We start from the raw sequence: 12,304 nt of genomic DNA on the forward strand, positions 1-12,304 counted from the left end.
AGATACATTTATATCTAGATAAATTAAAGACAATAATTTTAAGACCAAGGAAGTAGTAATTATTTATATTAGTTTATGAAGGAAGTACTATATAAAGATATTTTTTTTGTTTCAGCTTGCAGACAGTTGCACTAATCATTTAATTTCACACGATACTAAAACATAATTACATAAAAACCATTTTTGCGTTTTACAATGATAAATAGTATCTTTTTGGCAAAATCGGTTTTATCCGTTTAAGTAGCAGCATCTGTCGTTTAAGAGTGTCTTCGAACCCTTGTTAACTGGAAGTACAGTGCTAAATTCGAACTTAATCCATTCCCAATCCAATCGAATCAAAATCCGCGCGAACTACTTGCACATAAATGTGCCACTATCCTACATTATCCACTGTGCTAATCTTTTGTGGCCGGAGATAATAACTAAACAATTGGACCCAAACGGCAATGTCTGTTATACGGTCCTACCGTATGGCCGTGTATCGATACCGGGACTGGAGGGGCGGTGGACCAATTCTCTTCTTTAAAAGGCCTCCGAAAAATCTCTGCGTTTCCTCCCAGCGCCTCTCCCCTTCCATTCGAGGAAAATCTTTTGTCGAGGTGGTTCGACACGCCTCTCGATTCAAGCCCTGGTTTTCCCATCAATTTGGGTTCGATTCTCGCGAAAGGTTGGGTTTTTTAGCCACGCTGGTAGGAATTCGGGGCATTTTTTGGTCCATTTGAGGCCAGCGGGGGTCGGAAGGTGCGACCCTTTGATCGAATCGGCCGCGCAAAGGCTTGTATTCGACGATAATTTAGCTCCGCATGTGTGATTCTTGATTTCTGCTCGCCCGGATACAAGGCCAATTGGTGGTTTCTTGGCTACAATCCTACTTCGCTGGGCAAATCTGAGGCGCTGGGTGGTACGTCCGCAAGGAAGGCTGCCACAATCCACGCAATTTGATCTTAGATGGGGACGGGATCGAGCATCCTTGGCGCGGATGCCGATTGGGGTGAGACATCTCTCGGCGACATGCCGGAGAGCTGCGTGGCGGCGGTGCTGCTCAACCTTGACCCGCCGGAGATCTGCCAGGTAGCCTGCCTCAACCGCGCCTTTCGGGGCGCCGCATCCGCGGACTGCGTCTGGGCCGGCAAGCTGCCCGCTAACTACCGCTACCTTGCGGCCCTCGCAGCTGCTGCCGATGATGAGGGCGGTGGCGACGGAGACGGCAATGTCAAGCCCTGCTCCCCTATATCGACTAAAAAGGGGATTTACGCGCGCCTGTGCCGACCTACTCCATTTGATGCCGGTACAAAGGTAGCTCATTTAACTATAATCTTTTATGGCAGCTGATTATTATTAGGACATATGCCTAGATGATTAATTGTGCAGATATAGTGGTTAATTCTGGAAACCGGAGAGGATTTCTATTTCCATTTTTGTTCATGTTTGGTTGGTTTGTCTGTAGTTTTGTTCATGGACCGTTCTTGCTTGAAATGAATTGTTCTGCTTAAAAGGCAACCATGCTGCGATTTGCAGGAATTCTGGATCGAGAAAAACAAGGGAGGTCTTTGTATGTCCATCTCCTCAAAAGCGATGGCGATCACAGGAATAGAGGACCGAAGATATTGGAGCCACCTTGTCACAGATGAATCAAGGTATTTTCTTCCTCTTGCTGACCTTTTTCTGTATATACATTTTTTCTCTGAGATGTGAATTACAATAGCTACCATTGAAGAAACCGTCTCAGCAGTTGGTTTTCTTGTTCAGGTCAACAGCCGTATCACCGGAGTATTGCTGACATATTCTTTCTTAACTCCTAAAGAATTAACTCTATTTTGCCTGTTGTTCTTACTTTGCATAGTTTCATGGTATACTTAATTGATAAGAGCCATTTTTCCAAATTAGGCAAATCATTTAAAGGTCAGGAGCTAACCTCACATTGCCTAAATGTTGCTAATTTTGCAAGCTACTCCGTACTTGATTTCGTATTGGCATAAACTACTCCCTCCGTTCCTAAATATAAGTCTTTTAAGAGATTTCACTAGTGGTCTACATACGGAGCAAAATGAGTGAATCTATATTCTAAAGTATGTCTATATACATCCGTATGTAGTCCACTAGTGAAATCTCTAAAAAGACTTATATTTAGGAACGGAGGGAGTAGATGTTAGTCAAGTGAAATGTGCATGACTATTAATTCAGGAGATAGTGATCAGTGAGAATGAAAACATTTTCTTTGATATAGATATATTATGATATACTCCCTCCGTTCCTAAATATAAGACCTTTTAGAGATTGCATTATAAACTACATACGAATGTATATAGACATATTTTAGAGTGTACATTCACTCATTTTGCTCCGTATGTAGTCTTCTAGTGAAATCTCTAAAATGTCTTATATTTTGGAACGGAGGGAGTATTTAAGACAGGTTAAAATGAATGTTCATGTTTGCTATGAAGGGCTATAGATTTCTGTATTAATCAGCTAAAAATGAAACAACATACTATAAAAAAATCCCATATTGACTGACTACAAACAAAGATGGATCAACAGAAGAGGTTCTCTGAAAGGAAAAGATATATTGGAAAATATATGGTTGCCTGGTGGGAATAGTATTTTTTTATGAAAGAACCTTCTTGCCTTGAGTGTATGGGATATGGAGAGTGAATAATCTAAGTGAGACATGGTCACACATTAGAAGGGAACATTTTGGATGCATACTTTTGCATTGGAAAATTTGAATACACGTAGAGTGCCTTAAAAGAGTATGTATGTTTTTTTTCTGAAAGTTAATTTTGATGTACATTGTAGTAATTTGTGTTGCTTTGTACTAGCATTACTTTTCTCATAAGTGAGCTGTTCGTCAAGTATGATTCTAACTAACAGTGCGTATTTTGGAATGTACCTAATATTCCATTATAGAGCGTTGTATGTATTGTTGTTTTCTTACACATAGTCAGCCATATGCTGGGTTTAGGGTTATCAGCTTCAGACATTGTGACTTATGAAAGCTTGATTACAAGTTCTACTGTCGGGTTATTAGTCTTGTTATTTTTTCTACATTTCCTAGCCCTTCAATCGTTTCATGTTATATTTTTAGTACAAACTGTACCTTTCCTACAGATTCTGGTAAATGGAGGTTTGCTGAGTTTCTTCCGTGTGCTATTTCAGATTCCATAGTGTTGCCTATCTTCAGCAAATTTGGTGGCTTGAAGTGGGTGGGGAACTTGATTTCTGCTTCCCTGCAGGTTCATATAGCCTGTTTTTCCGTCTTCACCTGGGACGAGCGCACAGACGCATGGGTCGTCGGGTTTGCGGAACTGAGCTCATTCATGGGTGGGATGCCAGACCCACCCGGTTCCAGCTATCAACATCGGACGAACAGCAGGCGACGTCGGAGTATTATCTAGATGGACCGGGAAGCTGGATTCTCTATCATGTTGGTGATTTTGTCATCTCGAACTCGGATGAGCTGACCAGCCTGAAGTATTCAATGATGCAGATTGACTGCACCCACACGAAAGGTGGTCTCTGCGTTGATTCAGTTGTGATATATCCGAAAGGGTATCGGCGCGAGAAGATGAACACGGTCTACATGTGATGTGATTTTGCAGAGTGGCTGCAATGCTGCAGCAACACGAGGCAATTCAGAGGGAGATGGCTAGTATTTTTCCTGTTCATTCTTATCTGAAGGTCCTTGTATATATCATTTTTTTTTTCTTCTTCCTTTCTGATGAGAGTTTTGCATTTTGTCCTGTATTCTTTGTAGTGTTAGTTACACAGCTAGGGGGTAGGGAAGATCTAGAAGCAGGTTAACTTGGCATGTTATTTGCGGAGTGCACAGTACTAGTCGTGTAATAAGCGGTCAATGCCATATTCATCTGTAATTTTCATCAGCATAATGATGTTTGGCGAGCTGGGTGTTCCTCTTTGCGTGGCCCTATGGTTATAACTAATTTCATCTTCTTGACCATTCGGGTGTACCAGCCCTTTGTTTGTTTTCATGTGTCAGCTTGAATGTATGAAAATGATGCTATTGGGGTGATGTTGATGTGGTCGGAGTGCCGGTGCCTAACCTCGGGGACAAGTTTGCCATCAAACATGTTGAATACTCTCTGTAAAGAAATATAAGAACGTGTAGATCACTATTAGTACATATCTAATTTTGGATGCTAAATCTGAAGAAGAAGAAGAAAATGATTGGATGCCTCTTGGAAGCAAAAGGCATCGGGGACTAATGCAAGGATGGCGCTCACTTGGATGCTAAATTTGAAGAAAAAAAGGATTGGATGCCTCTTTGAAGCAAAAGGCATTGGGGACAAATACAAGAAGGACGGTGCTCACCATCATTCTGGTATCCGCAATAAGAAATCTAGCAAATGCAGTGGCAAGAGTGATGACAGGGAGGCGCATGTGCTTCCACGATACAATTGTCTAGACTGCAAACATTGGCTCCGATGTGTCTATTGTCTTTGTTATTTATATATCCGTCTCAAGTTGTTATGGGTCAATGGGTTTCATGTATATGACCCAAGTGCTTGGGGCCTGCATTGATTCTATGTTTGATGTGTTTGTGGGGGTCATGTAGCTCCAGAGTCAGGAGTAGTCTGCATAATGCCGCGCTTGGTTCGTCGTTTCTCCGCCGTATTAAATACAGATGTATTAAATTTACGGGTGTAACTTACAGATTCATAGCTATTTTCAAACGGAAAGCAAAACAATGGGCGGACGTCCGTATTTTTCTTACCAGTGTATTTAGCAGTAAAATGATAATCCAAACAGGGCCTAAGTGAGCAAGTTCGTGATGATTTTAACTTGGTTTTTGTCAATTAACCTGCAACTTCATCCTTCTTAAGTAGTGCATATCTTCCACATCTCTACTTTAAAATAAAAATGTCAAGGGAAACAAGAGAATATCCAGTTTTTACACTATGCAGCGTCATATCTCTCCAAAGCCAGCTCTGCTGATCCTGACCGCTCATACCAGCATGCAGCTGGACATCTTCCGAACGGTCCCTTGCTGTTCGGTAGCTCTCATCGACCCAAACAAAGCACGCAGCTTCTTAGGTTATCTTCAATAGGTGCCCTGTTTTAGGGCATCAAAATTGGCTTGAAGCAAAATTTGCAACATCAAGATGTTCATCTTCAACCGTTGCTCTAAAATTGATGTCATAAAATACATCACAGTTATCTTGTTGTGGGTGGGCTATTATAGGGAACCTGTTGGAGCAGCGGAGCTATATAAAACAATTATTTTCTTTTGGTCTTGCGTGGTCCCCCCTGCTTAAAGTTTTGCTCCAGCTGCCCAAGTGTTACTAATTTCCAGCACTTGGTGTTGTATTTTGCAACTGCCAAATCTTTGAAGTGGTTTTTTTTGTGTGCATATAGAGCACTTGGAGCAGCGTTTTTGCCCCCTCGTGATGTAAAAAAACGGTTGTGCCCTATTTTAGACCACCTATTGAAGATGCTCTTAGAAACCCAGAGCTGAGTTGACTGATCATTCGCCTCAACAGTTTCCGCTTCTCGTCGACAGAGCAGAATGGAAGCCAGAATGGTTTGTCGCTTCTACTTTCTCACCTGCGGCAGCAGATGCCTGTAATTCCAGTCTAGTATTCCTTTTACTAAACACAGAACAAACTCGTATACTCTCTCACACACATATATACTTTCCAACTACAATTATTTAGATACAAAGAAAGTATATATACACTCATTCCAGTTAACAAGCACACGCACACCCTATCACTATGTTTACCGATGCAGTGCTTCTGAACAGCCACTTAGTTTACGCTATAGCACCTTAGCAGCCAAACATTCCACCAGAACGAAACAACCGGTTCCATGGGGCATGCCACACCATGACAGTTTTGAGAGGATTATGATCATCAAAAACAATCGCAAGCTCTTCCGGTTAGATTATGCTACATATAACAGGGCTCTCAGATCAAGATCTTGGAGCTCACATAACCACAAACTAGGGTTGCAGGCGCACATAAAATTGCGATGACAATAACTAGAGCTAGGATGAGACCAAATACATCGGAGTGGCTGCTCACAGCACAATCAAGATTTAAGATGCTGGAACAGCTCAGGCAGATGGGCATTCGTGAGCTTGGTCCGTTTGGTTATCTCGCGTTGCTTCTTCTTAGGCTTAGCCTTGGGTTTCACGCCGTGGATCTGAGCTGCTGCTCGTCGTTTGGTGGTGTCAGTCATTGGCTTCATGCCGTTCTTCTGGAGATCCTTTTCAATATCAACCATATCACGCGGTAACTCAATGCCACGGAAGAGCTCCTTCAGGTCATCATCAACCTTGATCTTTACCTTTGGATCATTAGGGTAAACAATGTCCTCCTGTGAATCCATGTTTGACAACAGCCAAACTTCTCCTGCTGCCTTCAGAGCCTAAAAGCCAGCAATGTGGGTTATAAAGATATACACAAATCATGGCACTCAAGATTACCCATCGTATAACACATATGTAAAGAAACACATGCACTCCAAGATTAAAATATAGCTTTGCTCACACATGCTTTAATACTTCAATAGGCACCACACCTAATTAATAAAATTTAAGGGCGATTAAACTCGCATGAAACGAAGTTGAACAGGCAATACATATGCTACCAGGCTACCAGACCATAAGAAACCCATATGAAACAACTGTTATTTACAGATCCCTATTATTGTTCAGAGCTTGCAGAACTGACTTGTGCCCTCTTACAGAATTTCTTGAAAACTTCCTACATAAACTAATATTCTCATGATGACAACACAACTCATAGTATCTCGAAACTGTCCAGAGGGACTGACAGCATTTCAACAAGGTATGCCATTGGTAATTTTACCAGGTCTAAATGCTAACAAACATGAGTGGCCACTAAACCTCCCATCGTGGTACTCTCTAGTCCAGAGTTAAAATGAGAAGTATTAAGCACCATTGGGTGAAAAAACAAATACCCAAGTAGATTGGGGACAAACCAAGCTTTAGGCACATGGCTGCAGGATTGATTGAAACATTACAATGGTTGGGTACCATAAATAGTTAACTAGCAACTGGTCACATATTCTCACCTGCAAATCCTCCAATACACTTGGGTATGCATCCTTCACTTCCACAACAGCAAGACCCTCCTGGTGACACCTTATCAATTCAAGTAGTTGATCTTTCCCCTCCAAATCATGCTTGGACTGCACAAGTTCCAACAGCCAAATAACACTGATACCTTTGAACTAATTCAACTTCAAACAGAAAGATAAGCCAATAGACATAACACATTTCTGATGTTATGTTCAGTTATACAATTAAAAGTATCTTCATATCAATTACAAAAATTATTATATACTCCTATGAAGCAAGAAGCGCTTAGGACATTCAAGCTATGTATTGAAAACGTAACTAGTAAGTAGCAATTACCTTGTACGAGAAACGCCTCCCATCATAGTGTACTTTGAGGTTATTCCTCAGACTTTCAAAGACAGCCTTATTACCATTGATATCAACATAGGTTTCATCATTTATTTGCTCTGCCGTAAAAGCTTGTCTTGTCTGCAGTAAAATATCAATTCCAGGAGTGAGACACAGCACTGCAATTTATAAAGAAAGGTTCACATAATGCTTTTGGTGAAGATATTTACAACTTCTAAAGCCAAAGAATATTAATGCGCAGAAAGCAAACCATGGTAGAAACTTGTTACAATACTGTTCATATTTGCTTTTTATGTCGAAAAACTGTAGGCGTAGGGAAGGCCCCAACAGTAGAATGTTATTAAGAACATAAATATTTACAAGAAGAAATATACGATAGCTATATACAAAAGAGAGAGGGGCGGACGGGCTTAGCCCAGATCATCAAGCCAGCCTATAAGGGGAATCTTACGCTCCTCCTTCATAGTTCATTCTGGAAGAAAAAAGGAAAAGGCCCCACTTCAAGAGGAAGGGCAAAGCGCCTAAGCTAGGGTTCAATGTCAAAGATTTTACAGTTTCTTTGTTTTCAAATGCTCCAAGCAGCAGCAGAGAAAGCCTCCATGAAGAAGGGTTTGCTGAAGGACCCCCTGGACAACACAATCATGTTCTCCATCGCCAGATCACTATCAAATGTAGATTGATCAGCACCCAACACTCCTTGCTCAAATGGCAATTCAAGAAGAGGTGATCTCTGGTATCAAGGTGGCATCCTCACAGAGCATGTAGCTAACTGTTCCTGACCTGGAGATTCCGTCTCTGCAACATGCCCTTTAATATTGAGACGGTCATTAAGCAGAAACCAAACAGATGCCTTAATCTTGGAGGAGCATTTAGAGTTCCAGAACCGTTTTGAGGAAAAAATGGGAGATATGATCAAAAGAGAGCCTATAGGCTTTGGAGGCAGAGAAAGATAGCGCCCACTTATAAATCCAAATGTCAACTCCAGTGTTATTAGGATTATGCTGGAGAATCATCTACCTGAATTCATGGAATTCATCAAAAGCTTGCGAGAGGATCCTGAGTGAAAAGACGTCACTGACCTAGGCCAGATTGTTGAAGGCAAACGAGTGAATTTGTTTCCCTCTAAGAACCGGAGACCCTGAATATTAATTAATTCTACATGAAGAATCATAACAATTACTGGCATATAAACTCAATTAGCAGAATACTGCTTTTAGAATGTATTACCATGATGATTTGCAGGATCAATGAAAGAATATGCAACGCCTTAACAGGGGAAGAAATTTGCCATCTTACACTAGTGTGGGGAAAAAATAACGTTGTGGCTTAGCAAGAAGTACCTTGTAAAGCAGCTCAATGACAAGTTTGATCTGTGCCCCAATAGGAGATTTCCTAATCGAATTAATGTGTTGCAGCCTTTCTGTATCGTTTGAAAATTTAATAGGTTGTGCAGGCCTTGCTGGAGCAGATTGAGCATTAATCGGTTGGGCCCTGTGCTTTGGTTTTGTGGTTGATGCTTGGCTTGCAGCTATGCTGGCCAAAGATGACTGGCACCTCTCCTGCTGCTGCTTAAATCTGGAGAGGCTGTCCTTGAGATCCATCTACAAATGGCATGCTCATAAGCAATTAGTGTAAAAATCATGAATGCAGACAACTGAACAGGACAAAAAGACTGTCTACTATGCTCTTCTCTACAAAGTAAAGCAACTAGACATATGCTATCGAGCACCTTAAATCTAGTATGAGGTGATACAATCTGAGTTGGTAAAGGCACACTCTGGATGCTCCTACAGAAATGTATCATTCTTGAGGTTTTTGGCAGCCATTCACACCAAATAATTATTATTTATTAACGCATTGCAGTTCCACATCATTATCTGGTGAGGCGCAACAGAAGCCATGCCAATGGTGGACACTCTTGTTGACCGGAGCTAGAGGCATTGCACATTGCAGTACTGGCTTCACCTTTTGTAGCATTGACCCAACCAGGTGCAGCGCAGGCCTCCACGAGTCTGAGAAAGCTGAAGGAAGAGAAACCGGTCGCACCTTCCCTGTTCTTGCTGAGTGCAAGTGAATAAGCATCCCTGTTGTCTCATGTCCCCCTTCATCATCCATACTATTGGTGATGGCTTAATGCATTGCCATCCATTTCTTCTCAGTGTTGACATTCAATGGGGCATGAGAAATGTGCACGTGATGACTGGGTGATGCAGACGAAACTAGTTATTTAGATTTAGTTGTGTACCTTTTGTATTTTCCCCATTCTATAAGGGGCTTTCTGCATATTGTACCGCACATGTATGTGTGTATATGCTGGCCTAAGGCCACCTGGGAATACAAGTTGCATATTTCCTAACATCAGAGCCCTAGGGTTGTTTTTTCTCTTCAGATGAGCAACTTGTGCTTGATCCCATCTTGTGCCGCCGCCTCCTCTTGGACGACTAACGCTGCTCCCGACGTTGCTGCCGGCGCCGTTCTCCATTGGTGTCGCCTCCCCTCTAGGTCCCCATCTGCCGGCTCTCGACTCTACCCGCCCGATTGTGCGGCTCCCAATCTGTCGTCCTAGTCAGCTCCAATTGCTTCCTCCGCCACACATCACGCACAAATCTTGCTAGGGTTGCGCCACCACGCATCACGCACAAATCTTGCTACGGTTGCGCCGCCATGCCTCCACATCTCTCTTTCCCTCGCCGCCCAGTCATGCACGATCACACCAGTGCTTCGTCGGCCGTGCTTCGTGTGCTCCAGCCAAACCCTCGCTGCCACCACACGCTAATGCTGCGGGGGGAATAGAAGGGAAGGACGGAGGGTTGGCTCTCGCTTGTGGAGGGGTCACCAGTGCGCCAGCCTTAGTGCTACTCCGTTAGCAGGCGTCCGCGTCAACGGCCACCAAACAACGCACCCCGCGTCTCCCTTAAATCCCACATCGCTCCGCCGCAAGGTTGGTCGCTCCTCGACAACTAGGGGTGCTCACAGTGGTAGGAGCTAGGTGTCGGCCTCCCTAGCCCCGTCGAAGCTCGCACTGAATCAGGAGGAACCCCACCTAGAGCTAGAGGAGAGCCTTGACCTTGGCGACGAGAAACACGTTGGCGGATGCGGAGAAGGGCAGAAGAAGGCAATGACAGGCAGCAGGAGAAGGTGGCAATGGCGACGAAGGCTGCTCTTTGCTGGGGGGGGGGGGGTGTGTGAAGATCACAGCCTGAAATTTCCATCGAGACACAAATTTCATGGATGGAGCGCACTCCAAAAATGGGCTTGCGGACTGCAAACATGGAGGCTGGAGGGGCAAGCATGGAGAGGGCTTAAAAAATTATGGCGATGAGTGTCTAATGACGAATCCACAAGAGCAACCTTCTGGGCCAAAAGCTCCAAACTGACGGTAAATATGGAGTTCAGGCTGTTTTGACAATTTGGCTCTAGTTGCTCTAGCAAGTAAAGAAAATATTTCAAATGCCAAGAGAGAGAGAGAGAGAGAGAGCCATACCATTTGGTACAACTAATCCTTCTCCTGCTCCTCCTTTTATTTTCAGCATCCATACAAGAAACCAACTCTAAAGACCGCTTGTAAGTGCCACACAGGAACCTCATTTTAAGACAACGTACAAATCAACAAGGACATAGCAGCCTTTTCTTCCACGGTAACATATACAGTATCACGGAGGCCACACTTCACACGCAACATGGTGCACAAGTCATCGAAATTCCACTTAGTTAAACGCAATGCATCATATCAAGACACTTCGGAAGTTGGAACCATCATCCATCTCTTTGAGCAAATACTTCCTCAGATTATGCCTTTGCTCATCGTCATTAAAGCTGCCTAAATTCCTCGGTCCCCTCTGTGTACTGAGATATGCTAGCGCAAGAACGCATGATTCAAAATACAATTTTGTAAACGCAACTCTTCTGCTGCTCCTTTTATTTTCAGCATACAGGCAAGAAACCAACTCAACCTCTAACTGATCTGGCATGATTCTGCCACTATCGACTTGTAAGATGTTGCGAACACGAAAAGGAAACATGCATGGCATACAACAAGGCAGTGGTAAAATTCTCTGTGGCAAGCTTGGATGAAGAATTACCTTCAAACTGCGAGAAGAACACCACTGCAATCAGCTGGAAGAGCAGGACAAGAAGCAGTGGACAATCGGATAGAACAACAGGACAACCTAAGAAAAACAGCAGCAGAGGATTAGGGTTCATGTCGAGCTGCTCCAGTGTAGAAGGATGTAAGTGGGAGGGGCGACGGGGAAATGGATGGACATGGGGCTCAGGAGGAGGTCACAGGAAAGGGAGGGGAGGTGGGGAGGTGGCAGGCGGCGGAGGCCCGGGACGACGGCGGCGTCGAGCAGCCCGCCACCGCCACGGACGCCGAGATGCGGGGAAGCGGGGCGTCTGCTCGGACACGTGCTAGGCGGCAGCGGTGGGGGAGATGAGGAGGCGGCGGAGGCCAGGAGAGAGAGGAACCAAGGAGGATACGGAGGGCACTGACCTGCTCGCCGCCGGGAGTGTCTCCGTCGCTTTTGGATAGGACTGAAGGATGCACGGGGTGGGGCGCCAGGCCGTCAGCCAATTGCAGAAAACCGAGGCCGCGGGCGCGCACACTTTTTTCTTTTTGAGGCAGCCGCGCCCGATTTTTGTATTTGTTTCTAGGCAACCACCGATACGGCTTGGTATTCGTGGGCCCGATTATCAGGAGTGAATTCCACGGCCATATATGTGGAGTGATCTCAAAAACAAATTATGGAGTTGGAACCCATCCATCAGTAGTATCAGTTTTGAACTAGAACTAACGCATAGAGCTACTGGTTGACAAGTATTCCTTCGGAAACCTTTTAACGATCACTTTTACATACCGCCACTTAACGTGTTTTCAGTCATCCCATGTGTGAG

At 43.9% G+C, this 12,304-nt stretch overlaps 2 protein-coding genes across 4 annotated transcripts; one reads left to right on the forward strand and one right to left on the reverse strand.

Moving 5' to 3' along the window:
- Positions 1-486: 486 nt before the first annotated feature.
- Positions 487-3,910, forward strand: LOC123402988 (F-box protein PP2-A13-like). 3 transcript variants are annotated; one of them, XM_045096962.1, is made up of 3 exons: positions 487-1,296; positions 1,519-1,637; positions 1,750-2,046. In XM_045096962.1, exons 1-3 carry the CDS (start codon positions 949-951, stop codon positions 1,778-1,780), a joined length of 498 nt encoding a protein of 165 aa, XP_044952897.1. In that variant the 5' UTR covers positions 487-948; the 3' UTR covers positions 1,781-2,046. The 3 variants fall into 3 exon arrangements, with proteins under 3 accessions (XP_044952897.1, XP_044952898.1, XP_044952896.1); XM_045096963.1 differs by lacking the exon at positions 1,750-2,046 and adding an exon at positions 3,234-3,321 and having other exon boundaries at positions 488-1,296; XM_045096961.1 differs by lacking the exon at positions 1,750-2,046 and adding an exon at positions 3,157-3,910 and having other exon boundaries at positions 505-1,296.
- A 1,940-nt stretch (positions 3,911-5,850) lies between these two features.
- LOC123402301 lies at positions 5,851-12,013 on the reverse strand. Its single transcript, XM_045096203.1, has 6 exons — positions 11,904-12,013; positions 11,494-11,580; positions 8,752-9,012; positions 7,400-7,531; positions 7,057-7,173; positions 5,851-6,387 (listed from the first exon to the last, which is right to left on the reverse strand). Exons 3-6 carry the CDS (start codon positions 9,010-9,012, stop codon positions 6,049-6,051), a joined length of 849 nt encoding a protein of 282 aa, XP_044952138.1. The 5' UTR covers positions 11,494-11,580; positions 11,904-12,013; the 3' UTR covers positions 5,851-6,048.
- Positions 12,014-12,304: the final 291 nt, after the last annotated feature.

The sequence above is a fragment of the Hordeum vulgare genome, chromosome 6H (genome assembly GCF_904849725.1).
Source record: "Hordeum vulgare subsp. vulgare chromosome 6H, MorexV3_pseudomolecules_assembly, whole genome shotgun sequence".
NCBI classification, from domain to species: Eukaryota; Viridiplantae; Streptophyta; class Magnoliopsida; order Poales; family Poaceae; genus Hordeum; species Hordeum vulgare.